We start from the raw sequence: 27,009 nt of genomic DNA on the forward strand, positions 1-27,009 counted from the left end.
GCCCAAAACATCGACAGCACTTCTCCCTATAGATTCTGCCTGGCCTGCTGTGTTCCACCAGCATTTTGTGTGTGTAGGTGTAAAAGGGACTTGGGAGTCCTTGTGCAGGATTCTCTAAAGGTGAATTTGCAGGTTGAGTTGACGGTGAGGAAGACAAATGCAATGTTAGCATTCATTTCGAGAGGACTGGACTGTAAAAGCAAGGAGAAAATGTTATGGCTTTACATAGCACTGGAGAAACTTCATTCGGAGTATTGTGAGCAGCTTTGGGCCTAAGGAAGGATATGCCGACATAGGAGAGGATTCAAAGCAGGTTCACAGGAATGACTCCAGGATTGAAAGGCTTGACGTGTAATGAGGAGTGTTTGATGGCTCTGGGCCTGTACCCACTGGAATTTGGAAGAATGAGGGGTGACCTCACTGAAACCTGTCTCATGTTGAAAGGCCTCAACGGAGAGGATGTTTCGTGTGGTACGGGAGGCTAAGACCAGAGGACACAGACTCAGAATAGATGCGTATCCTTTTAGGACGGAGATCAGGAGGAATTTCTTTAGCTGGAGGGTGGCGAATCTGTGCAATTCATTGCCACAGGTGGCTGTGGAGGCCAAGTCATTGGGTATATTTAAGCAAACACGAGGAAATCTACAGATGCTGGAAATTCAAGCAACAATACACACAAAATGCTGGTGGAACACAGCAGGCCAGGCAGCATCTATAGGGAGAAGCCATCCCTGATATATTCAGTTTTTCCCCCCCCCATCTCCTTTTTTTTCCTCTCTCTCTGCCCATCACTCTTTGCCTGTTCTCCATCTCCCTCTGGTGCTCCCCTCCCCCTTTCTTTCTCCCTAGGCCTCCGGTCCCATGATCCTTTCCCTTCTCCAGCTCTCTATCCCTTTTGTGAATCACCTTTCCAGCTCTTAGCTTCACCCCACCCCCTCCTGTCTTCTCCTATCATTTCGCATTTCCCCCTCCCCCCCCACTACTTTCAAATCTCTTACTATCTTTCCTTTCAGTTAGTCCTGACGAAGGGTCTCGGCCCGAAACGTCAACAGCGCTTCTCCCTATAGATGCTGCCTGGCCCGCTGCGTTCCACCAGCATTTTGTGTGTGTTGGGTATATTTAAGGCAGAGTTTGACAGATTCTTGACCAGTCAGGGCATAAAGGGATACGGGAGAAGGCAGGAGATGGGGGATGAGGGGGAAAATTGGGTCAGCCATAATAAAATGGTGGCGCAGACTCCAGATGGGCCAAATGGCCTAATTCTGCTCCAATATCTTACAGTTTACTCAGTGGGCACATTCATCGCACACTGATATAAGACGTTGAACCAATTTACTCCAATGCCCTGCCAATGTCAGAATCAGCTTTATTATCAGATGGTGAAATCTGTCAGCAGTACAGTGTAATACGTGCATGTATGCACGGGTGCAATGTAAAACTTGCGGCAGCATCACAGGCTCCTAGAGCCACATAAGCAGCATTCAGAAGGATTTTTTTCTTTACAAGGAACAACAGAACTGGAACAACAATGCAGACAATTTTAGTGTAAAACCATTACAGCGTTACCATACTGGCGGGCCCTCAGGCTTCTCCGCCTGCTGATTGACAGTGACAGAGAGAAGATAGCGTAGCCCGGAAGTCGGGATCTTTGCCACAAATACATACAGGAAATTCACGAGGCGGTTTGTCAATCAGAAAGTTGCAAGAAAATTGAACTGGGAAATAAAGTTCAGGTGAGCGGCAGAGACGCATTTCAACAGAAGCCAACAGAGCTAGCAGAAGGAGGTGCAATAACAGTCCAGCAGGGGGCGCTGTGCAGGCACCGTTGTGGAGAAGAAACTGACCGGAAGTGAGGTCCCAGGTTTTTCCCACCGGGCTGAATGACTGGTCTTTGCACTGTACATGTTCTGTACCGGGAAGACATTAAACACTTCAGAGGCGAAAAAAACCTTTAAACTGAACTTCTTTAGTTAGTGTAGATTTCCGAATACCAAGCCCTCTAACTGCGGTGGAGTTTAATTAAAAGAAATAGTTTCCCCCTAATCACCAGAGTTCATTCCGGGGTAATTCATACCTGCCTTTCAGATGCTGATACTTTCGTGATCTGGTTTCTTCAGAAGGCAAGAGTGAGGCATAAAACTTGTTGCTTACGATCATTTTATTAGCGTTACAAGAACAAAGGAAACGAGGGGGAAAGATGAGAACAAAAGGTACTACCGATAGTGAGCATTTCATTTAAATTCCATTGCTTAAATTAACCAATAGGCTAGCAGCTATTCAAATAATGCGATACCCGCCGCTGGAACTAAGAAGTTTCCACAGAGGCAACTGCAATCACTAGAAAGCAGGGAACTACGTGTATATGGGTAATTATACAGAAACACAAACAGACATAACAAAACTTAAACCAGATGATAAATAACAATATACAGTCCAATCCACCAGCCCAACCCTGATCCAACTGACCCAATTTTACATTGATTTATTGAGACACCTGTACATTGCAGAATAGGCCCCTTCCGGCCTTTTGAACTGTGCCACACAGCACCCCCCCCCCCCCCCACCATTTAACCACGTCTCATCACGGGACAATTTACAATAACCGATTTACCTAACAACTAGCACACCTTTGGAGTGCAGGAGGAAACCCATAGGTCACAGGGAGAATAATATAACCTCCTTTCAGACTGTGACGGGCATTGAAGCCAGGTCACTGGTACAGAACGCGTTGTGCCAGTCGCTACACCACCGTGCCAAATTATTACTTCCGGAAATTCTGAGGCTGCAAAACTTGTGGAACCTACCGAGTATAAGGAAACAGAAATCCACCAAAGTGATGTAAATATAAATGGGTATTCATACAAACATGTCAGTGTTAGGTAGATTATATTTGTAAACAGGTACGCTAATGTGAGTTTGAGCTGCTCTAGTAATGACTGTCCTTTTACAAGTAAAACATCTAAATCATGTTAAGGGTATTAGGACATTCAATAATAGAGTGACGTCAGCTTCCTAAATTAAATCCAGTTAAAGAAATCCCATCCATCTTTCTAAAACTGCACACACTTTTTTTTAACCTTAACACCACACCACAGCATCCTGTGATTGTCCTGTAACACCACAGCGTGGGGACACATCTCAACGAACTACATCAGAGAGAGAAACTGTAGCTGATCGCATAAAACCCCTGCCCTACTGGAATGGGACCAAAGGTAGCTTTTATAGGGGAATTTGGTAAAGATGTAAGAACAATGAAAAATATTAGAATAAACACTTTAATAAGCTGTAGTTATCGACTCCCTTCATGTCCTCCAGCGGAGTCGGCACTGGGTCGAAGATTGGCAGCACATTAACCCACAGCACTTGTCTTTGTCAGGAACCACTTCAGCTTACTTGCAGTGACTCGCCTGTATTCAGACTCTGTGTGTGTTTTGCTTGAATTTCCAGCATCTGCAGATTTCCTCGTGTTCGCGTGTGTTCCCTTTCACCTCCTTTCACATCTGAATTAGTAATTAACAACGTTCGTTAAGGACCTTCTCATTGAGCTCCCAGTGGTTCCGTACGGGAATCTCAGCAGGAATCCGGGTGTTTGATCACTCCGAGCGGCAGAAACCTGTTGGGAAGCAGACAGCTCATCTTGGGTTAATTTCACAAAATGGTTAATTAAACTCTCTGCCATGTTTATCAGCCTCTCTGAGGTGGCGAGCTCCCGGCAGTGACGTGGGTCACCCTGTTACCACCTCCAATGGACTTTATCCTGTTTGGGGTTGCTCTGATGTTACACAAGACGTCAGGTAGAGCCGTAGGCCATGGTACAACCTTCCTCATGATACTCACTCAGCCGTTGTTGGTGATTCCATCATTCATTCGATTGTCCTGATGACTTTGGGTGGACAATGGAAAGACCATTCAATGTTCATCAGTTCTCATAATTCCCAATAAACATTCCCAGTGAAATGTGTTCCTTGGTCAGAGTCAGTGTGAGGAGGCAATCTCCATCTCTGAATACAGTCCTCGATTAGTTGTTGCTGAGTCTGGCTGTGGCTTTCTTCGCGGGAATAGTCTACGACCCCATGCTTCATCGCTCGGTGATCTCCCAGCATCCTCCATCCCAGACAACTTTTCTTTGTCAGAACATTGAGTTTGCATCTCTGAAATACCCTGCATGTGAACTAGTGTTCAACTTTATTTTGCAGAATTTCATTTCTCGGGTTCACCCCAGCTGCTCCCTGCACTCCTTTTTACTTTTTGAGGTTTGTTTTAAAACTTCTTTGACCCATCCCAAGCTGCCTTTTTGTCAGTTCATCCACAAATGCATTTCCACGGTTTTCCCTTGTAGTTTTTCCACAGCAATTCGATAACACTCCTGAGTTCCTGTCCTGGAGTTCATTGTGGTAAGAAATCCCCTTTGCCTCCAAATCGTGAACAATTCCAAAAGCTTACTGAGAATCAGTGGAGAGATCAGCTGATCTTCCTTCTGCCATCTTACAGGCTTCCGGCTCCGGCAGTGGCACTGTGGTACCAGGAGCCAAGCTCCCCGATACCAAGTCATGCAAGAGCCCCACCAATAGATGTTAGAAGTCTCCACAATACAATACAGAGGCAACTGCAGCCAGAACAATCACATGTGTAGAAATAAATATATGAAAAATACAAAGAGGCATAAGAAAGTTAAACTATGAGAAAAGTGACGATTATACAGATTCCATCACCCCGAGAGGGTCTCTCTGCATGTGGATATATATCCCACACACGGCATTTTCAATCCTCGTCCCTAGTGTGAACTCGTTGGTGTTTCACCAGGTTAGATGGCCGAATGAACCTCTTCCCACACTCAGAACAGGTGAACAGCTTCTCTCCCGTGTGAACTTGCTTGTGTTTCTTCAGGCTGCATCGCTGATTGAATCCCCTCCCGCACTCGGAGCAGATGAACGGTTTCTCCCCGGTGTGAATCCGCTGGTGCGCCACCAGGTACGATCTTTGATTGAACCCCTTCCCGCACGCCGAGCATTTGAACGGCTTCTCCCCGGTGTGAATTCGCTGGTGCGTCAACAGGTAATAGGGTACTGCGAACCCCTTCCCACACTCTGGGCAAATAAACGGTTTCTCCCCGCTGTGGATCCGCTGGTGCGTCAATAGGTGACTTGACCTTATGAATCTCTTCCCACACTCGGAGCAGGCGAACGGCCTCTCCCCGCTGTGAACTCGCTGGTGGGCCTGCAGGTTGTTGATCTGAGTATAAGCCTTGCCGCACTCGGAGCAGACGTACGGTTTCTCCCCCGTGTGAACTCGCTGATGGTTCAGTAGGTGACAGGACTGAGTGAATCCCTTCCCACACTCGGAGCAGGTGAACGGTTTCTCCTCGCTGTGGACACGCTGGTGGATCAGCAGGTAAGATTGCTCAGTGAATCCCTTCCCACACTCGGGGCAGATGAACGGTTTCTCCCCGGTGTGGATCCGCTGGTGCTTTAAGACTTCGGAGGAACGGGTGAAGCCCTTCCCGCACTCGGAGCAGGTGAACGGCCTCTCCTCCGTGTGGATCCGCTGGTGTTTCAGCAGGTCACACGAGAGGGTGAAGCCCTTCCCGCAGTCGGAACAGGTGAACGGCTTCACCCCGCTGTGGAGCTGCTGGTGTCTCAACAGGCAGGAGGAATAGGTGAACCCTTTACCACACTGGGAGCAGATGAACGGTTTTTCTCCCCTGTGAATTCGTTGGTGGGTCGATAGGTAAGATGGTTGAGCGAACCCCTTCCCGCACTCAGAGCAGATGAACGGTTTCTCCCCGGTGTGGATCAGCAGGTGGACCATGAGGTTGGAGCGGGCGGCGAAGCACTTCCCGCAGTCGGGACAGGTGAATGGCTTCTCTCCGGTGTGAACCCGCTGGTGCTCGATCAACTCGCTGGATTGCTTGCACTGTTTCCCGCAGTTGGGGCACTGAAGGGAGCTCATGGTTGTGGAGAGCGAAGTTTGCTCACGGCTGAAGTCAGCTGCCTCCTTCCCGGACTCACGGTGGCTGGAAGTCCCACCCCAGCCCGCAGCGACCCCCTGGACTTCTGCGGCGACTCGAACCGTGTCACGGATGAAATCGACCTCGAGGCTCTGGCCGGGCCTAAACCCAAGCTGGGACAGACGGGAACCGGGCTGCAGCGACACGGCGGGACGATCGCGACACGCCACCGTCTCCACCCGGACACGGAAGAACCCCCACTCGCCGCTGATGGTCCAATCGGACGGCCCGACTCAGGACGCAGTGCGGGGCGCATGCGCACTAACAACCGTGCGGCCGTTCAGACAGGACTGGGAGTCTGAAATCCCACCTGCCCACGTTGCGGACCAGCTCTGCCCCATCACCCATTTGACCAGAATTCGATCAATCGCCCCTTCCAGTTCTCTCCACGTTTATGGTTGATTTATTAACCCTCTCAACCCCATTCTCCTGCCTTCTCCCCGGGACATTTGACACCCCTGTTAATCAAGAACCTGACAAATTTTGCGTCATATATACTCAAATGCCCAGCCGCTGGCTAAACAAATTCTTCCACATCTCTGTTTCGCCCACATCTTTGGAGCGTAGAAGGTTGAGGGGGGACTTGATAGAGGTATTTAAAATTATGAGGGGGATAGAGTTGACGTGGATAGGCTTTTTCCATTGAGAGTAGGGGAGATTCAAACAAGAGGACATGAGTTGAGAGTTAGGGAGCAAAAGTTTAGGGGTAACACGAGGGGGAATTTCTTTACTCAGAGAGCGGTAGCTGTGTGGAACGAGCTTCCAGTAGAAGTGGTAGAGACAGGTTCGATATTGTCATTTAAAAAAAAATTGGACAGGTATATGGACAGGAAAGGAATGGAGGGTTATGGGCTGAGTGCAGGTCGCTGGGACTAGATGAGAGTAAGCGTTCGGCACGGACTAGAAGGGCCGAGATGGCCTGTTTCCGTGCTGTAATTGTTATATGGTTATAAAGGTACGTCCTTTTATTCTGTGACCGCCCTCTGGTCTTAGACTCACTGCTCTCGGAAACATCCTCTTCATGTCCACTCTATCCAGAACTTTCCATATCCAATGGGTTTCAATGAGACATTCGGGTCTGGAAACAATGGGCACAACGATGGATACGGCCTCAGTACGACACCATGATCACTGTGCATTGCGATTCCAGCTGTGTCCATGCATCGTTTACCTGATGTTCCCATTCAGTTTGTTCCGACATGGACTTGTGCTTCTGATTATCAACGTGACTCTGTTATTGGATTCCCAGTGGCTGCCGAATTCCTCCTGTCTTTGAGACTGGAAAATGGGCAGAGCATCTAGTTATATAAACAGTGCCAGTAACACTAGTGGTGGAGGCGGAAACGATGGGGTATTTTAAGAGATTCCTGGACAGGTACATGGAGCTTAGAAAAGTAGAGGGCTATGGGTAAGCTTAGGTAGTTCTAAGGTAGGGACATGTTTGGTACAGCTTTGTGGGCCGAAGGGCCTGTATTGTGCTGTAGGTTTTCTATGTTTCTAACACCCTAAAAGAGGGTTAGTTCTCTCCCAGAGATTGTGGCATCTAAGCAAAGCAGCGTTTCTCTCACGATCCCATCTCCATCCACCCTCGTGTTCACGTCCCATAACTTACTGCCGAGCTGTCCTCTGTCCACATAGTGATCCCATTGGAATTATTGCCCCCTCTTCACCCCTGTCTGATGCTCTTCCAATGAGCAAGACCCCCAACTTCTGCTCTGAGACTTCACACCAATCACAGCCACTAATCCTGTAGCGTGCAGTCCCTAGCCCTTTGTCTCAAGTTGTCCCGTCTTTCAACGTTGATCGTGGTTGGAAGACAAATGGTTGGAAACTCACTAGATTGCCGACTGACTCCAGACATAAATCTGCAACACATGAGATTCTGCAGATGCTGGAAATCCAGAGCAACACAGAAAACGGTGCAGGAACTCAGCGGGCCAGGCAGCGTCTATGGAAATGAACGAACAGTCGACGTTTCAGACCAAGACCTCTTCATCAGGACCAGAAAAAAAGATGAGAAGACAGATCAGGAAGAGGGGGAGAGGGGAGGAAATAGCACAAGGCGGCAGGTGAAACCGCGAGAAGGGGAGGGGTGGAGCAAAGAGCCAGAAAGGTGATTGGTGAGAGAGACACAGGGCTGGAGGAGGGGGAATCTGATAGGAGAGGACAGGCAGCCACGGAAGAAAAGGAAGGGGGAGGAGCACCAGAGGAAGGTGATGGGCAGGTAAGGAGATAAAGTGAGAGACAGAAATGGGGAATAGGGAATGATGAAGGGGCTGGGTGGGGGGGAGGGGGGTGGACATCACCAGAAGTTCAAGAATCGATGTTCATGCCATCAGGTTGGAGGCTATAAGATGTTCTCCTCCAACCTGAGTGTGGTCTCATTGTGGCAGTGGAGGAGGCCGTGGATGGGGGAAAGAGTGGATAGGTATATGGACAGGAAAGGAATGGAGGGTTATGGGCTGAGTGCGGGTCGGTGGGACTAGGTGAGAGTAAGCGTTCGGCACGGACTAGAAGGGCCGAGATGGCCTGTTTCCGTGCTGTAATTGTTACATGGTTATAAGTAGAATTGAAGTGGGGGGGGGGGGGGGACACCGGGAGAAATCACTTTTTCTGGTGGGGTGAGCATAGGTGCGCGGTGAAGTGGTCTTCCAATCTCCGTCGAGTCTCACCGATATAAAGGAGGCCACACCGGGAGCAACGGACACAGTAAATGACCCCAACAGCCTCACCCGGAGGGACTGCTTGAGGCCCTGAATGGTAGTGAGGGAGGAGGTGTAGGGGCAGGGGTGGCACGATCCACTTTAAACGATAAACGTTTGAGATGGAGGTCCTTTTTCAGGACTGGAAAGGAAGGGGGGAGAGAGGTAGGGGAAGGGGAAGGAGGCTTGCTGGAAAGTCACAGGCGAAGCAAAGGTAACGAGCTGGAGGGAAGGGAATCTGATAAAACGGGGTTGACCACATTAGAAAGGGAAGGAGGAGGGGCACCACAGGCAGGTGAGATGAGGTAAGCGGACAGAGTGGAGGATATAACAAGATAGAAGGAGGAGGGAAAACTTTACTGGAGGGAGAAATCAATGTTCTAGAAATCAAGTTGGAGGCTTCCCAGAAGGACTACGAGGAAACACGGGGAAATCTGCAGATGCTGGAAATCCGAGCAACAAACACAAAATGCCGGTGGAACGCAGCAGGCCAGGCAGCATCTATAGGGAGAAGCACTGTCGACCCTCCTGACGAAGGGTATCGGCCCGAAACGTCGACGGTGCTTCTCCCTATAGATGCTGCCCGGCCTGCTGTATTCCACCAGCATTTTGTGTGTGTTGTTGTTAACATCGACGGTGCTTCTCCCTATAGATGCTGCCTGGCCTGCTGTGTTCCACCGGCATTTTGTGTGCGTTGCCGGACTATGAGGAGTTGTTTCTCCACCCTGAGGGTGGCCTCACTGTGGCACGAGAGGACATAAACTGTGCCCTTTCTATCTCTAAGTTTGTCAAAGACAAAGTCGAGATTATTGTCACCTGCACAAGTGCATGTATGCATGGGTGCAATGAAAACCTTGCAGCGGCGTCGCAGGCTCATAGAATCAGATAAACAGCGTTCACAAGGAAAACATTTTTTACACGAAACAACACAATTAGAACAACAATATCGTCAATTTTAGTGTGAAGTCGTTATCGTGTTGCTCTGCCGGGGTCGTCGTTAAGGTCATGCTGGTTGTTTCACGAACTGTCTGGTTAAAGGGAAGTAGCTGTACACGAACGCCATGGTGTGGGTCTTCAGGCTTCTGTGCCTCCTGCCCAACAGTAACTGAGAGAAAATGGTGGGGCCTGGAAAGTGGGGATCTTCATCACCAATACAGTTGGGAAATTGGTGAGGTGGTTTGTCCAACAGAAAGTTACAACAATGTTAAAGCGGGAAGAAAAGATGAGATGAGCAGCAGATAGGCATTTAAACAGAAGTCAGATCAACTGAGAGCAGAATGAGTTGCAGTAATGTTCCAGCAGGGGGAGCTATGTGTGGAGAAGAAACACTGGCTGCTGTGCTGTTCCTGGGAGTTTTCCCAATGTGGCTCCCACCGGGCTGAAAGGCAGGTCTTTGCAGCGTACGTGGTCTGCATTGGGGAGACCTTAAACACTTCAGAGACAAAGGCATTTTAAACAGACCTGTTTTACATGGCATCGATTTCAGACTATCAAACCCCACTCCAGATATAGGGTGTAATTAACCATCATTTCCCCCTATCACCAAGGTCTTTCCCAGGTAATAAGAAATTGCTGTCGGATCCTGGATTTTGCAATCCAGTTTCTTTGGAAGTCAAGAACAAGGCATAAAACAATTTCTTACGATTGTTTTATTGAGGGTTACAAAAATGAGGGGATTAAACCAGGGTATTGTCACAGTCAGCACGATGCTGTTTCAGTTCCGGGTGTGGGAGTTCCAAGTTCAATCCCCGTCTCCCCGGTGAGGAGTTTACACGTCTCCCATGGAATGTGAGGGGTTCCTCCGGGTGCTCTGGTTTCCTCCCACAGTCGGTCAATTGGTCATCGTAAATTGTCCTGGGATTGGGTTAGGGTTCAGGCGGTGGGTTGCTGGCATCGAGGCTCAAAGAGCCAGAATGTCATAATCTGTGCGGAATCTCTAAATAAATAAATAGCACAATGAGAGATTGAGAGTCCTGACCAATTGCATCTCCATCTGGTATGGGAGCTGTCTAGCATCAGACCAGAAGCCCCTACAAAGGATTGTGAGAACAACTGAGAGGATCATAGGGGTCTCCCTAGGTACATTTCTCAGGGACATTTATCAAGAGCATTACATACGCAAGTCGCTTATTATTATGAAGGATCCCACCCACCCATACAACATCCTCTTTTGACTTTCTACCATCAGGCAGGAGACTACTGTACAATGCATCAAAACAAGAGCAGTCAGAATAAGAAACAGTTTCTTTCGCAAGGCCGTTAGGCTTCTGAACTCCCTGCCACATGACCTTCGAGGTGTCACCTGTTAACTGTTCCAGCACATTAACCACAGCACTTGTTGCCTTTGTCAGGAACCACTTTCGCTTACTCGCAGTGACTCGCGTGAATTCACTTACTTTCACATCCGAATTAGTAATTAACAACGTTCGTTAAGGACCCTTTCATTGAGCTCCCAGTGGTTCCGTACGGGAATCTCAGCAGGAATCCGGGTGTTTGATCACTCCGAGCAGCAGAAACCCGTTGGGAAGCGGACTGCACATCTTGGGTTAATTTCACAAAATAGTTAATTTTGTCCACTATCATCAGCACATCGAGCACCTCAACACCTTGGTAACGAAGTTCACCTGCAGACGCGAAAATGGAGTAGGGGTGCAGGAGAAGCTGCTGATCATGTTGACTGGGGAGTGTATCTGCAGGGCCACATGAGGAAGCAACATAGTTGGAGCTACTGGTCTGCGCTTCAATGCTCCACCACTCCCCGTCTGCTCCATCCAGGACAACATTTCTTTCTCACAGCACTGGGCTCGCACCTCTCAAATACCTTGAATGTTTGTCTGTGATGCAGTGTTCAACTTTGTTGCCATAATTTCACCCCAGATGCTTTCTGTACTTCTTTTAATTATTTTGACTTTTTCCAACTTCTTTTAGCAATTACCATGCTGTGTCTTTTCTGTAATTTTATCCACGAATGCAACTGTAACCACTGCAACACGTACACAGGTAAATATATTAAAATAAAAACAAGCATAAGAAAGTTAAACTACAGGAAAAGTAACAACGATACAGCCCACGCCAACCCTGCAGTAACTGCGGAACCCATCACCCCGTGTAGGTCTCTCTGCATGTGGATATATATCCCACACACGGCATTTTCAATCCTTGTCCGGAGTGTGAACTCGCTGGTGTTTCACCAGGTCTGATGACCGAGTGAACTTCTTCCCACACTCGGAACAGGTGAACAGCTTCTCCCCCGTGTGAACTTGCTTGTGTTTCTTCAGGCTGATCTGTTGATTGAACCCCCTCCCGCAATCGGAGCAGATGAACGGTTTCTCCCCGGTGTGAATTCGCTGGTGCGTCACCAGGTAAGATCGTTGACTGAATCCCTTCCCACACACCGTGCATTTGAACGGTTTCTCCCCCGTGTGAATTCGCTGGTGTGCGACCAGGGAAGATGTTTGGTTGAACGCCTTCCCACACTCGGAGCATTTGAATGGTTTCTCCGCAGTGTGAGTTCGCTGGTGCGTTGTCAGGTGACAGGACTGAATAAATCTCTTCCCACACTCCGAGCAGGTGAACGGCCTTTCCCCCGTGTGAACTCGCTGGTGGGACTTCAGGTTGTTTATCTGAGCAAAACACTTCCCACACTCCGAGCAGACGTACGGTTTCTCCCCCGTGTGAACTCGCTGGTGTCTCTTCAGGTAAAATATTTGAGTGAATCCCTTCCCACACTCTGAGCAGGTGAACAGTTTCTCCTCGCTGTGAACACGCTGGTGTATCAGTAGGTAAGATTGCTCAGTGAATCCCTTCCCACACTCGGAGCAGGTGAACGGTTTCTCCCCGGTGTGGATCCGCTGGTGCTTTAAAACTTCAGATGAACGAGTGAAGCCCTTCCCACACTCGGAGCAGGTGAACGGCCTCTCCTCGGTGTGGATCCGCTGGTGTTTCAGCAAATCACACGACAGGGTGAACCCCTTCCCACAGTCGGGGCAGGTGAACGGCTTCACCCCGGTGTGGAGCTGCTGGTGGCTCAACAGGTAACAGGAATCGCTGAATCCCTTACCACACTCGGAGCAGATGAACGGCCTCTCCCCGGTGTGCTTTCGCTGGTGGGTCATCAGGTGAGATGACTGAGTGAATCCCTTCCCACATTCAGAGCAGATGAAAGGCCTCTCTCCGCTGTGAACTCGCTGGTGTGTGAGCATGTTGGATAAACGTGTGAAACCCTTCCCGCAGTCTGGGCAGATGAAAGGCTTCTCTCCGCTGTGAAGTCGCTGGTGTGAATACATGTTGGATAACTGCGTGAACCCCTTCCCACAGTCAGGGCAGGTGAAAGGCCTCTCCCCGCTGTGAACACGCTGGTGTGTGAGCATGTTGGATAACTGTGTGAAGCCCTTCCCGCAGTCCGGGCAGGTGAACGGCTTCTCCCCGGTGTGAACTCGCTGGTGCTTCATCAGCTCCGATGACTGTGTGAACCCCTTCCCGCACTCAGAGCAGGTGAACGGTTTCTCTCCGGTGTGGAAGCGTAGGTGGACCACGAAGTTGGAGTGGAAGGCGAAGCTCTTCCCGCAATCGGAGCAAGTGAAAGGCTTCTCCCCGCTATGAACTCGCTGGTGCGTGAGCATGTTGGATAACTGCGTGAAGCCCTTCCCGCAGTCCGGGCAGTTGAACGGCTTCTCCCCGGTGTGAACCCGCTGGTGCTCAATAAGGTTACACGATCGTTTGAAGCGTTTCCCACAGTGTGGACACTGATAGGGGTTCATGTCTGTGGAGACAGGAGTTTGTGACGGCGGGGTTGGCTCCGGGGAGGTTTGTGAATCTGTTACCTCCATCCCGAACACACTGCGGTCGCGGCCTCCGGAAGCTTGACGGTGACTCGGATCGGTGATGAAGCTGACCTCGAGGCTGGAGCTGGGATCGAGCGGGCCCGAGCTGCAGCGACTCGGCGGGACGCGTCTCCGGGACAGTCTCGACACTCGACCGTCTCCACCCGGACACGGACCCGCCGCTCACCGCTGACGGTATTGAATGGCCTGACCCAGGATGCACTGCGGCACAGAGAGGGCGCATGCGCACTGACAGCCCTGCGGCTGGGGATTTCACTGTCGGATCGAGTCCAAAGTAAATTTATCATCAAAGTCCATGTACAACTCTGAGAGTCGTTTTCCAGCGGGCATTCTCAGTAAAAAAAAACCACAATAGAAACGAAAGCAATTAGGGTAATGCCCTTTCAGTGCCAGTTTTTGTTCTCACCTGCATTGATGTAATAAGTTGTTGTAACCTTCAAGCCCAGTTATTTCCATAATGCTGCGTCAAGGAGAGTTGTCACTGTAATGTGTCGCATATACTACTTGTCATTATGTCAACTCTTGTTGCTAACTTGTGTTTAATGCCTCATTGAGATCAATGTTATGATCCCTTGTCACTTTCTCTTACTGTTATATGACAGTAAGTTTGTGATTTGTCTGCATTGGCAATACAAATTGCTGTAGAAATATCCATTCATGGTCATGTGTATGGAATGGTTATATCCACTCCACCCCTGTGGTAATCCCTCTCTAGCTTCTGTGGAAATCTATCGGGACCCTGAGGGCTTGTGGAAACCGTGTGGTGGTTTCTTTCGAACTTATAGTCTTTTAACATCTTTGGACTATTTTTTACTGTGCCCATGGTCTGTTTTTTTTTTATCAATTATGGTATTGTCTGCACTGTTGTAACTATATGTTAACTATAACTATATGTAACTATGTGGTTTTGTGTAGGTCTTGTAGCTTTAGTTTTTGGTTTGTTGGATGGTAGAGTTGGTCTCCTGACTTGGTCTGTCTGGGTGGTCTTGTTTTTGTCTGGTGGATTTGGAGCTCCTTTCCGGGGAACGCGCTAAGATGGTATTAATACTAATTAATATTAATACAGAGCAGCCTCTCTGGACTCTGGATTGGGGATTGCCAAACGTTACGTGGATTTTCTGGTGTAGTCTGTCTTGTCGTGAGCTTTTGTGATATCATTCTGGAGGAACGTTGTTTCATGTTTTAAACTGCATTGCAGTTGTGGTTTCTAAATGACAATAAACCGAAATTAAATTCAAGTGTTTTCCAGACGTTCAGATGTTTATGTATTTAGTCTTGTAATGTGACAAAATAGAACCCATATAATCCCAGAGTGCTTTGCCATGTGCTAAGCATGTGACAGGAGACATGTGATGTTCTGACCGTTGTTCATTTGAGCATCTAAGGGAAGGTCAGTAATTTGCGTTGCCTTGAATAAAATTACTGCAGCTGCTAAGTGGAGGAGCTGACTCCCAGAACAGATAACAGCCAAATAATAGGTTGAAAATAGTATATAAAAAAACAGATTTTGTACGCTGTAAACCAGAGGCCGACTACCATCCATGGAGGCGTGGAGGCAGTCTTCTCCTTGCAAGTAATAAGCATGTTTTTGAACAGATTCACTCTGGGGGTTTTTTTCTGCTCTGTGTTGTAAGACCTAGTGAAAGGTACACAACAGAGTTTGAATTGAGATTGTTTGTCTAAGCGCTGTAGTGGTGTGGGACTGGGCTGCCCGAGGAAGATTCCCTGGTAGTAGCACTCACCGAAAAGTAAGTTTCTTTTTGCCCCTAGGAGGCGAACCTCGGGTTTCTGTCTCGCTGTCACCCTATACACTGTGGTCTTGAGTAAATCAGTTTCTTTCACCGTAACTCCAACACATTTGGCACGCCCTATCCCAGGATGCAGGGTCAGAGTAAAAGCCCTGCAGCCAACGGCTCACAGGGAAGTTAAACATTTTCTGGAGAGATCTGTTGTAGATATCTCGTTTAGAGTTGGCCGGAAGTCTAATGGACTGTCCTCCAGCGGCGTCAGCCTCTTGCGCACGCAGTCTCCGACTCTGCCGTCTTACTCACGTCCCTGTCCCACATTCAGTAGAGACGCTGGCTCGCTGTGCCACGCAACACTTTCCACGCTACTGTGCAAGTGTTACACAAGAAGTAACAAAACCCCGTGAGGACCTTGCCTCTGACTGCCAATGGCGGTTTCATTTTATTTGTTGACGGCTCAGCTTAACGTAACGAAATGGGGAAACCATACACGGATTTGGATGAGGTCTCTAACGGTAATCAAGCAGCAGAGTGTATTACAACAGAGGCTGCAGTCAGGCCCACCCTTGCTGCGGGCAGAAGCAAGCGCCCCACGCACTGGCCCTGGTGACATCTCCCACGATGGAGGACTTATCAGACCCACAGCTCCATTGGACAGAAGAGGGAAAAGCTGGGCTGTAAGCAGCTCGATCTCGCTTTACCTCGATGGACGCATTGTGGCCCCGGGCAAGTTGGTGCTGTGGATTGCTCGGTGTGTTCACAAGCTCACACAGGTGGGCAAGGGGGGAAGGATTGATCAAATAAATCATCTACAACCAGCCTTTTCGTTCTGTGGATAAGCCAATTCTGGATGCACAAAGTAAGGTCTCCTTGCATCTCATGCCTGTTTACTTTCTGAATGAGCCTTGCATGGGGTACCTAATCAAGTGCCTTCATATCCAGTACATCCACTTCTCAATGTGTTTTGTTACATCCTCAAATAATTCAATCAGGCTTGAAAGGCACGGCCTGCCCTTGACAAAGACATGCTGACTACCCCTAATCAGATTATGCCTCTCCAAATGATCATAAACTCTGCCCCTCAGGATCTTCTCCATCAACTTGCCCACCACTGAAGTAAGACTCCTTAGTCTATAATTTCATGGATTATCTCTACTCCCTTTTTGAACAAGGGAACAACATTTGCAACCCTCCAATCCAGTACTTCTCCTGTCCTTAATGATGATGCAAAGATCATCGTCAGAAGCTCAGCAATCTCCTCCCTCGCTTCCCACGTAACCTGAGGTATATTTCATCCAGTCCCGGTGACTTATCCAAACTTGATGCGTTTCAAAAGCTCCAGCACATCCTCTTTCTTAATGTCTGTATGCTCAAGTGTTTCAGTCCGCTGTAAGTCATCCCCTCAAAGGTCCTTTTCTCTGGTGAATACTGAAGCAAAGTATTCATTTACTACCTCCACAACTTCCTCCAACTCGATGCACACATTTTCACTATCACGCCTGATTGGTCCTATTCTCACACGGCTCAACCTCTTGCTCCTCACGTACTTGTAGAATGCCTTGGGGTTTTCCTGGCCTTCTCACGGCCCCTTCTAGCTCTCCTAATTTCATTCTTCAGTTCCTTCCTGGCAACCTTGTAGTTTTCTAGAACTCTATCAGTACCTAGTTTCTTGAACCTTTCATAAACTTTTCTTGTCTTCTGAACTAGATTTTCTACATCCTTTGTACACCCTGGCTCTTTAACTCTACCGTCCTTTCCCCGCCTCAGTGGAACATACCTGTGCAGAACTCCATGCAAATGTTCCCTGGACGTTGCTACATTTCTGCCGTGTATTTCCCTGAGAACATCTGCTCCCAAGTTCCTGCATAATAGCGTCATATTTCCCCCTACCCTAATTAAATGTTTTCCCAAATTCTCTGCTCCTATCCCTCTCCAGCGCGATGGTGAAGTAGATGGAGTTGTGATCACTATCTCTAAAATGCTCTCCCACTGAGAGACCTGACACCCGGCCAGGTTCATTTCCCAATACCAGATCAGGTACAGCCTCTCCTCTTGTAGGCTTATCTACATATTGTGTCAGGAAACCTTCCTGAACACACCTAACAAACTCCACCCTATGTAAACCCCTTGCGCTAAGGAGATGCCAATCACTATTAGGAAAGTTAAAATCTCCCATCATAACAACCCTATTACTATTGCACCGTTCCAGAATCTGCCTCCCTATCTGCTCCTCGATATCCCTGTTACTATTGGGGGGTCTATAAAAATACCTTTCCTATTTCTAATTTCTACCCGCACTGACTCAGCAGACCAGCCCGCCCCTCCCCCACTTGACTTGCTCCTTTTCTGCAGCCGTGACACTATCCCTAATTAGCAATGCCACGCCCCCACCTCTTTTGCCTCCTTCCCTGTCCTTTTTGAAACATCTGAAGCCTGGCACTTTCAGCAGCCATTCCTGCCCTTGAGACATCCAAGTCTCTGTAATGGCCACAATGTCATAATTCCATGTATTAATCCACGCCCTAAGTTCATCTGCCTTATTTATGACACTCCTTGCATTGAAATAGACACATCTCAAACCATCGGGCTGAGCGCATCATCTCTGCTCTATTATCTGCTTATCCTTCCTCACAAACTCCCTACAACCTGTCTCTACTTATGAGACAACAACCCCATCCTCTGCCTCTCCACCTTGGTTCCCACCACCCCTGCAAATCTAGTTTTAACCTTCCCCAACAGCATTAGCAAACTTCCCCGCCAGGATATTGGTCCCCCTCGGATTCAAGTGCAACCCGTTCTTTTTGTACAGGTCACACCTGCCCCAGAGGAGGTCCCAATGATCCAGAAGTCTGAATCCCTGCCCCCCTGCTCCAATCCTTCAGCCACTCATTTATCCTCCACCTCATTCTACTCCTATCCTCAGCGCTGCGTGGCACGGGCAGTAATCCCGAAATTACTGCCCTTGAGGTCCTGCTTCTCAGCTTCCCTGTATTCCGTTTTCAGGACCACCTCCCCTTTTCTGCTTACGTCATAGGTACCAATATGTACCACGACCTCCGGCTGCTCACCCTCCAGAGTGTGGACGTGTTCAGAATCACCGTGACCCCTGGCATCTGGGAGGCAAAGTACCAACCGTGTTTCTTTCTCGTGCCCACATAATTGCCTGTCTGTCCCCCTACCTATGGAGTCCCCTGTTGCCGCTGCCATCCTCGTCCGGTCCCTACCCCTCTGAGCTACAGGGCCAGAAGCGCGGCCGCTGATGCTTCCCTCAGGGAGGGGTCGCTTCCACACCCCCTCCCCCTCAGCAGTACTCAAAATGGAATACTTATCGCTGCCTGGACCGCTGAATTCCTCCAGCATTTTGCGCGTTTTACTTTGGAGTTACAGCATCTGTAATTTATTGTGTTTGGGAATACCTAATACTGCAGTATCTGCAGAATGCATCACCCTGCGAGGGTCTGTCTGTCTGTGGAAATATATTTCACACATGGCATATCCAACTCTTGCCTCTCATGTGATCACGCCGGTGCTTCACCGGGCTGGATGACCAAGTGAATGATTCTTCCCACACTCAGAACAGGTGAACAGTTCCTCCCGAGTGTGAGATTGTCTGTGTTTCTTTAGGCTGACTTACTGATTGAATCCTCTGCCACTTTCTGAGCAGACGCTCCCAGGTTAGATTGTTGACTGAATCCCTTCCCACACACACCGAGAATTTGAACGGCGAATTCGCTGATGCTTTATCGGGTGGTCGGACTGAGCAAAGCTCTTCCCACACTCGGAGCCGGTGAACGGCCTCTCCCCAGTGTGAACTCACTAGTGACGCTGCAGGTTGTTTATAACATTAAAACTCATCCCACACGCAGAGCAAGTGTACGGTTTCTCCCCCTGTCTGAACTCGCTGGTGAGCCTGCAGGTTATATATAACAGTAAACCTCATCCCACACTCAGAGCAATTGTACGGTTTCTCCCCTGTGTGAACTCGCTGGTGCGCCACCAGGTACGATCTTTGACTGAATCCCTTCCCGCACGCCGAGCATTTGAACGGTTTCTCCGCGGTGTGAGTTCGCTGGTGCATCATCAGGTAACAGGACTGAGCAAAGCTCTTCCCACACACGGAGCAGGTGAACGGCCTCTCCCCAGTGTGAACTCGCTGGTGAGCCTGCAGGTTATATATAACAGTAAAACTCTTCCCACACTCAGAGCAATTGTACGGTTTCTCCCCTGTGTCAACTCGCTGGTGTCTATTCAGGTAAGCTAATTAAGCGAAACCCTTCTCACACTCGGAGCATATGAACGGCTTCTCCCCTTTCTGCTTTCGCTGGTGGCTCATCGGGGAGACGACTGAGTGAATCCCTTCCGACGTTCAGAGCAGATGAAAGGCCTCTCTCTGCTGGGAGCTCACTAGCGTGAAAGCGTGTTGGATAACCATGTGAACCACTTCTACAGTCAGGACAGGTAAATAACCTTTCCCCACTGTGAAGGGCAAGGAACTGTTCCTAAAACATTGAGGGTGGGTCTTCAAGCTCATGTACCTGCTCCCTGATGGTACAAACCAAAAGAATTCATGTCGTGGGTGACGGCAATCCTATCGAAGATGCACAGTATTCTCTTTTCACTGATGGTGGTTAACTCTCTGCGGTTGGATATAAGGTGGAGGTGGAAAATTACATGGTACATTACATGATACACGGTAAATGGTAGGGCATTGAGGAATGCAGTAGAACAGAGTGATCTAGGAATAATGGGGCATAGTTCCCTGAAGGTGGAATCTCATGTGGATAGGGTGGTGAAGAAAGCTTTTGGTATGCTGGCCTTTATAAATCAGAGCATTGAGTATAGGAGATGGGATGTAATGTTAAAATTGTACAAGACATTGGTAAGGCCGAATTTGGAGTATTGTGTACAGTTCTGGTCACCGAATTACAGGAAAGATGTCAACAAAGTAGAGAGAGCACAGAGGAGATTTACTAGAATGTTACCTGGGTTTCAGCACCTAAGTTACAGAGAAAGGTTGAACAAGTTAGGTCTTTATTCTTTGGAGTGTAGAAGGTTGAAGGGGGGGGGGGACTTGATAGAGGTATTTAAAATTATGAGGGGATAGATAGAGTTGATGTGGATAGGCTTTTTCCATTGAGAATAGGGAAGATTCAAACAAGAGGACATGAGTTGAGAGCTAGGGGGCAAAAGTTTAGGGGTAACACGAGGGGGAATTTCTTTACTCAGAGAGTGGTAGCTGTGTGGAATGAGCTTCCAGTAGAAGTGGTAGAGGCAGGTTCGATTTTGTCATTAAAAAAAAAAATTGGATAGGTATATGGATAGGAAAGGAATGGAGGGTTATGGGCTGAGTGTGGGTCAGTGGGACTAGGTGAGAGTAAGCGTTCGGCACGGACTAGAAGGGCCGAGATGACCTGTTTCCGTGCTGTAATTGTTAAATGGTTAAAATTGTTTAGAAGATACGGGGGAGGAGGGTGATGGGGGTCAGACATGGGGGAGGATATAAGATCTGAAGCAGATCAGCTGTGATCATATGGAACGGTGGAGCAGAGTGGTGAACTCCTGTTCCTCTTGTGGGATCGCCTCGCAAAACCAGTCGTTCCCTCGTAGGAATAAGGGTAATACCCTTTCAGTGCCGGGTTTTGCTCATGCGTATTAATGTGAGAAGTTGCTGTCGTGTCCTTCAAGACAAAGTCGAGATTATTGTCACCTGCACCAGTGCATGTATGCATGGGGGCAATGAAAACCCTGCAGCAGCGTCGCAGGCTCATAGAATCAGATAAGCAGCATTCACAAGGAAAACATGTTTACAAGAGCGGACAGCCGTGAAAAGGAAACACTGGCAGGATGGAAGTTGCTAGGTTTTTCCCATTGTGGAAAATGGCCGGTGTCTTGAAGCGTACCTGTTCTGTACTGGGGAGACATTAAACACTTCAGAGACAAAAGGACATTAAACAGAAGTTCTTTAGTTAGTATAGATTTCAGGTGGTGACGAGAGGGCGTACAGGAGTGAGATATGCCAACTAGTGAAATGGTGCCGCAGCAACAACCTGGCATTCAACGTCAGTAAGACGAAAGAGCTGATTGTGGACTTCAGGAAGACGAAGGAACACATACCAATCCTCATAGAGGGATCAGAAGTGGAGAGAGCCTTAGAAAGGCAGTGTCCAGTATTAAGGACCTCCAGCACCCAGGGCATGTCCTTTTCTCACTGTTACCATCAGGTAGGAGGTACAGAAGCCTGAAGGCACACACTCAGGAACAGCTTCTTCCCCTCTGCCATCCAATTCCTAAATGGACATTGAATCTTTGGACACTACCCCACTTTTTTTAATATACAGTATTTCTGTTTTAACACATTTAAAAATCTGTTCAATATATGCATACAGTAACTGATTTAATTTTTTTCCCTCTCTGCTAGATTATGTATTGCATTGAACTGCTGCTGATAAATTAACAAATTTCACATCACATGCTGGTGATAATTAACCTGGTTCTGATTCTGAGAATATTAAACTCAATCCCATCATAAAGGAACATGATTTTCCTGAATCACCGGAGTTAATTCCGGATAATTATTACCTCTCGTCGAATCCTGATGCTTTCCTGATCCAGGTTCTTTGGAAGTCAGGAGTGAGGCATAAAACTTGTTGCTTACCATCATTTTATTCAGCGTTACAAGAACAAAGGAAATGAATGGAAAAGACTTTAACACCGTAGCACGTGAATAAAATTAATGGAAAATGAGCTCCTTCTGAAATGTGTCGTTTATTCTAGACTCGGGATGTAACGACAAAGTCTGTGTATGTTTCATAGAAAGGAAAAACAGAACCCAAATAACAAGATGTGCGCCAATAACATCGGAGAGGGATAGCAGCTGGTTGCATAAAACTCAGCCCTACTGGAATGGTACTGTTAAAACTCAAGCCAAAGGTAACTTTATAGTAAACACATGGAAAGGTTTAATAGCTTTATCATGAACATTGGATACAGGTGTAGAGATATCCCAACTCCATTGTGGACGGACACGAGGGCGGCTGTGAACGGAGGAGGGTTGGCCATGGGGCTACCACCATCCCATTAAAACAGGACATTTTAATAAGGGTTGCATACTGTCTGGACTACTGAAATGCCTTGCATCAGTGAATATTTCTTCCTCCGGGAGAAGGTTCAGGAGCATGAAGATTCGTACGGCCAGATTTGGGAACAGCTTCTTTCCAGCTGTGATAAGACTGCTGAACGGATCCTGACCCAGATCTGGGCCGTACCTTCCAAATATCCGGACCTGACTTGCACTACCTTACTTTCCCTTTTCTATTTTCTAATTACGATTTATAATTTAAATTTTTATTATATTTACTTCGATTTGTACTTCAGGGAGCGCGAAGCACAGAAACAAATATCACTGTGATGATTGTACGCCCTAGTATCAATTGTTTGGTGACAATAAAGTATTTGTATTTTGAAGTGTGTGGAAGATATCGGCAAACCAAACAGCATATCAATGCAAATTCCCATTAAGTACACATTGCATTATCACAATTGGCACATTGTGAGCAGGGAAACTTGGTAAAGAAGTAAGAACAACAAATAATATTAGAATAAACACCATAATAAGCTGTAGTTATCGACTCTGTACGAAGTCTTCTGGCCGGTCACTGATTTCCCCCACTGTTGCCCAGCAGAGTCGGCAGCACATTCACCACAGCACTTGTTGTCTTCGTCAGGAACCACTCTAGCTTTCTCGCAGAGACTCGCGTGAATTCACTTACTTTCACATCTGAATTAGTAATTAACAACGTTCGTTAAGGACCCTCTCATTGAGCTCCCAGTGGTTCCGTACGGGAATCTCAGCAGGAATCCGGGTGTTTGATCACTCCGAGCAGCAGAAACCTGTTGGGAAGCAGACGGCACATCTTGGGTTAACTTCACAAAATGGTTAATTAAACTCTCTGCCATGTTTATCAGCCTCTCTGAGGCGGAGAGCTCCCGGCAGTGACGTGGGGCACCCTGTTACCACCTCCAATGGACTTTATCCTGTTTGGGGTTGCTCTGATGTTACACAAGATGTCAGGAAGCTCCGTAGGCCATGGTACAACCTTCCTCACGATACTCACTCAGCCGTTGTTGATGAATCCATCATTCATTCGATTGTCCTGATGACTCTGGGTGATGTAGACAATGGAAAGACCATTCAATGTTCATCAGTTGTCATAATTCCCAATAAACATTCCCAGTGAAATGTGTTCCTTGGTCAGAGTCAGTGTGAGGAGGCAATCTCCATCTCTGAATACAGTCCTCGATCAGTTGTTGCTGAGTCTGGCTGTGGCTTTCCTCGCGGGAATAGTTTGAAATTTGTTCCCTATGTTGACACCTTGGTAACGTAGTCCACTTGTAGATGCAAAAATGGACCGGGGGTGGGGGTGGAGGGGGCAGTAGAATCCATTGATCATGCTGTCCACTCCATTGTTTATCTGCAGTGCCAGATAGTTGGAGTTACTGGTCTGTCACCGTTTAATCTCCCACCACTCTCCAACCAGAACAACTTTTCTTTGTTAGAACATTGAGTTTGCATCTCTCAAGTACCCTGTATGTTTGCCTATGATAGTGTTCAACTCTGTTTCCATAATTTCCATCTGTCAAGTTCTCTCCAGATGCTCTCTGTACTTCATTTCATTTTTTGAATTTTTAAAATTTCTTTTACCAATTCACCTGCTGCTTTTTTTTTGTTGAAATTCCGTTCACGAATGTAACCGTAATCCCCACAACAATTACACGTACAGAGGTAATTACATAAAAGTAAAAACAAGCATAAAAAATTAAACTAAAAGAAAAGTAACAACGATACAGCCCACGCCAACCTTGCATTAACTGCAGAATCCATCACCCTGAGAGGGTCTCTCTGCATGTGGATATATATCCCACACACGGCATTTTCAATCCTTGTCCGGAGTGTGAACTCGCTGGTGTTTCACCAGGTCTGATGACCGAGTGAACTTCTTCCCACACTCGGAACAGGTGAACAGCTTCTCCCCCGTGTGAACTTGTTGGTGTTTCTTCAGGCTGATCTGTTGATTGAACCCCCTGCCACACTCGGAGCAGATGAACGGTTTCTCCCCGGTGTGAATTCGCTGGTGTGTTACCAGGTAAATTCGTCGACTAAATCCCTTCCCACACACAGTGCATTTGAACGGTTTCTCCCCCGTGTGAATTCGCTGGTGTGTCAACAGGGAAGATGTTTGGTTGAACGCCTTCCCACACTCGGAGCATTTGAACGGTTTCTCCGCAGTGTGAGTTCGCTGGTGCGTCATCAGGTGACAGGACTGACTAAATCTCTTCCCACACTCCGAGCAGGTGAACGGCCTTTCCCCCGTGTGAACTCGCTGGTGTGTCAACAGGGAAGATGTTTGGTTGAACGCCTTCCCACACTCGGAGCATTTGAACGGTTTCTCCGCAGTGTGAGTTCGCTGGTGCGTTGTCAGGTGACAGGACTGAATAAATCTCTTCCCACACTCCGAGCAGGTGAACGGTCTTTCCCCCGTGTGAACTCGCTGGTGGGACTTCAGGTTACTAATCTGAGTGAAACTCTTCTCACACTCAGAGCAGACGTACCGTTTCTCCTCGCTGTGAACACGCTGATGCGTTAACACTTCAGGTGAATGGGTGAAACCCTTCCCACTGTCGGGGCAGATAAACGGCCTCTCCCCGGTGTGCTTTCGCTGGTGGGTCATCAGGTGAGATGACTGAGTGAATCCCTTCCCACACTCAGAGCAGATGAAAGGCCTCTCCCCGCTGTGAACTCGCTGGTGTGTAAACATGGTGGATAAACGTGAAAACCGCTTCCCACAGTCAGGACAGGTGAACGGCTTCTCCCCGGTGTGAACCCGCTGGTGTTCAATCAGCTTGCTCGATCGTTTGAAGCGTTTCCCGCAGTGTGGACACTGATAGGGGTTCATGTCTGTGGAGTCAGGAGTTTGTGACGGCGGGGTTGGCTCCGGGGAGGTTTGTGAATCTGTTACCTCCATCCCGAACACACTGCGGTCGCGGCCTCCGGAAGCTTTACGGTGACTCGGATCGGTGATGAAGCTGACCTCGAGGCTGGAGCTGGGATCGAGCGGGGCCGAGCTGCAGCGACTCGGCGGGACGCGTCTCCGGGACAGTCTCGACACTCGACCGTCTCCACCCGGACACGGACCCGCCGCTCACCGCTGACGGTATTGAATGGCCTGACCCAGGATGCACTGCGGCACAGAGAGAGAGAGCGCATGCGCACTGACAGCCCTGCGGCTGGGGATTTCACTGTCGGATCTTCAAGCGGGAGGATCGAGTCCAAAGTAAATAGATTGTCAAAGTCCATATACAACTCTGAGAGTCGTTTTCCTGCGGGAATATTCAGTAAATTCAAGAAACATAATAGAAACAATGAAAGACCGCAAACAACCAATGGGGAAAAAGACAAAACAGAAAAAATAATAAGCAACTCGCTCGGTTATTGTCACTTTAGTAATTGTTTTAGAGATAGTTCAGAATTCACTGTAGTCTTTTGTTGTTTTGTGCCCAAATCTCTTTACTGTTATATTATTATTACCTCTTCACTCCGTGAGCCTCAGTGAGCATATAATTTCATTGCAATGAAGACAATGAACCCACTTAACCTAACGGTCTGCCAGTGTCAGAATCAGGTTTATTATCGCTGACATACGTTGTGAAACTTGTCACATTGAGGCAGCAATACAGTGCAATACATAAAAATACTGTTAATTACGTTAAATAAACAGTGCAAACGGGGAATAACCAGACAGTGTTCATGGTTCCTTGTGCAGGTCAGGAATCTTATGGCGGGAAGAAGCAGATCCGAAAATGTTGAGGGGTTATCTTCAGTTTTTGATCCAAAGTCATGAGAAATTATCATTACCTTTTCGTTACTTGGATTTTTTCAAATGGCATATGAATGCCAATTGTTGTCACTGGGTCTTTGAGTGAACCCTGTTGCAAACCCGGGAAACAGATAGTTCCTGTCCTCTATCAGGATCTCCCATCAGCCTCTGACGTTCCAGACAAAACAACCCAGGTTTATCCAGCCTCTCGTGACAGCAACCTGTTCTACCCCCGCGCCAAAGCCTCGACATCCTTCCTATAGTGGAGCCACTAGAAACGTATGTAACAATCCAGTTGTGGCACACACAAAGTTTTGTAAAGTTGCGACGAAACTTACTGACTTTTGAACACCACGTCTCAGCGAATAAAAACAAGCATTCCATAAGCATTCTGAACCACCTTGTCGACTTGTGTAGCCACTTTCAAGGAGCAATGAACTTGGATCACAAGATCTCTCAGCTCAGCAACACTGTTAAGGACCTTGCCTTTAACAGTGTACAGTCTCCCCGCATTTCCCTACCAAGGTGCAATATCTTGCATTTATCTGAGTTAAATTGCACGTACTATTTCTCAGCCCAGATCGGCAACTGATCTATATTGTGCTGTGTTTTTTGCCTGTCTTCCACACGATCCACAACTGCACCAATCTAGGTCTCATCTGCAAACTTACTAACCCACCCATCCATATTTTCATCCAGAGCATTTATATACATTGCAAACAGCAGAGGTCCCAGCACAGATCCCTGTGGAACACCACTAATCAGAGACCTCAGCTGGAATAATTCCCTTCAACCACTCCTCTCTGTCTTCTATGTAGAAGCCAGATCCGGCCTCAA

The 27,009-nt window shown here is 47.9% G+C and overlaps 1 protein-coding gene and 1 pseudogene across 1 annotated transcript; both read right to left on the bottom strand.

Moving 5' to 3' along the window:
• Positions 1-1,420: 1,420 nt before the first annotated feature.
• Positions 1,421-6,193, bottom strand: LOC140716405 (uncharacterized). Its single transcript, XM_073029098.1, has 2 exons — positions 3,838-6,193; positions 1,421-3,613 (listed from the first exon to the last, which is right to left on the bottom strand). Exon 1 carries the CDS (start codon positions 5,947-5,949, stop codon positions 4,762-4,764), a length of 1,188 nt encoding a protein of 395 aa, XP_072885199.1. The 5' UTR covers positions 5,950-6,193; the 3' UTR covers positions 1,421-3,613; positions 3,838-4,761.
• A 3,526-nt stretch (positions 6,194-9,719) lies between these two features.
• On the bottom strand, positions 9,720-25,525 carry LOC140716244 (uncharacterized; annotated as a pseudogene).
• Between the last annotated feature and the right edge of the window lie 1,484 nt (positions 25,526-27,009).

Source organism: Hemitrygon akajei, chromosome 25 (genome assembly GCF_048418815.1).
Source record: "Hemitrygon akajei chromosome 25, sHemAka1.3, whole genome shotgun sequence".
Lineage (NCBI taxonomy): Eukaryota > Metazoa > Chordata > Chondrichthyes > Myliobatiformes > Dasyatidae > Hemitrygon > Hemitrygon akajei.

Coding starts and splice junctions, on each gene's coding strand:
- LOC140716405 (XM_073029098.1), bottom strand. CDS start 5,949: ATGAGCTCCCTTCAGTGCCCCAACTGCGGGAAACAGTGCAAGCAATCC.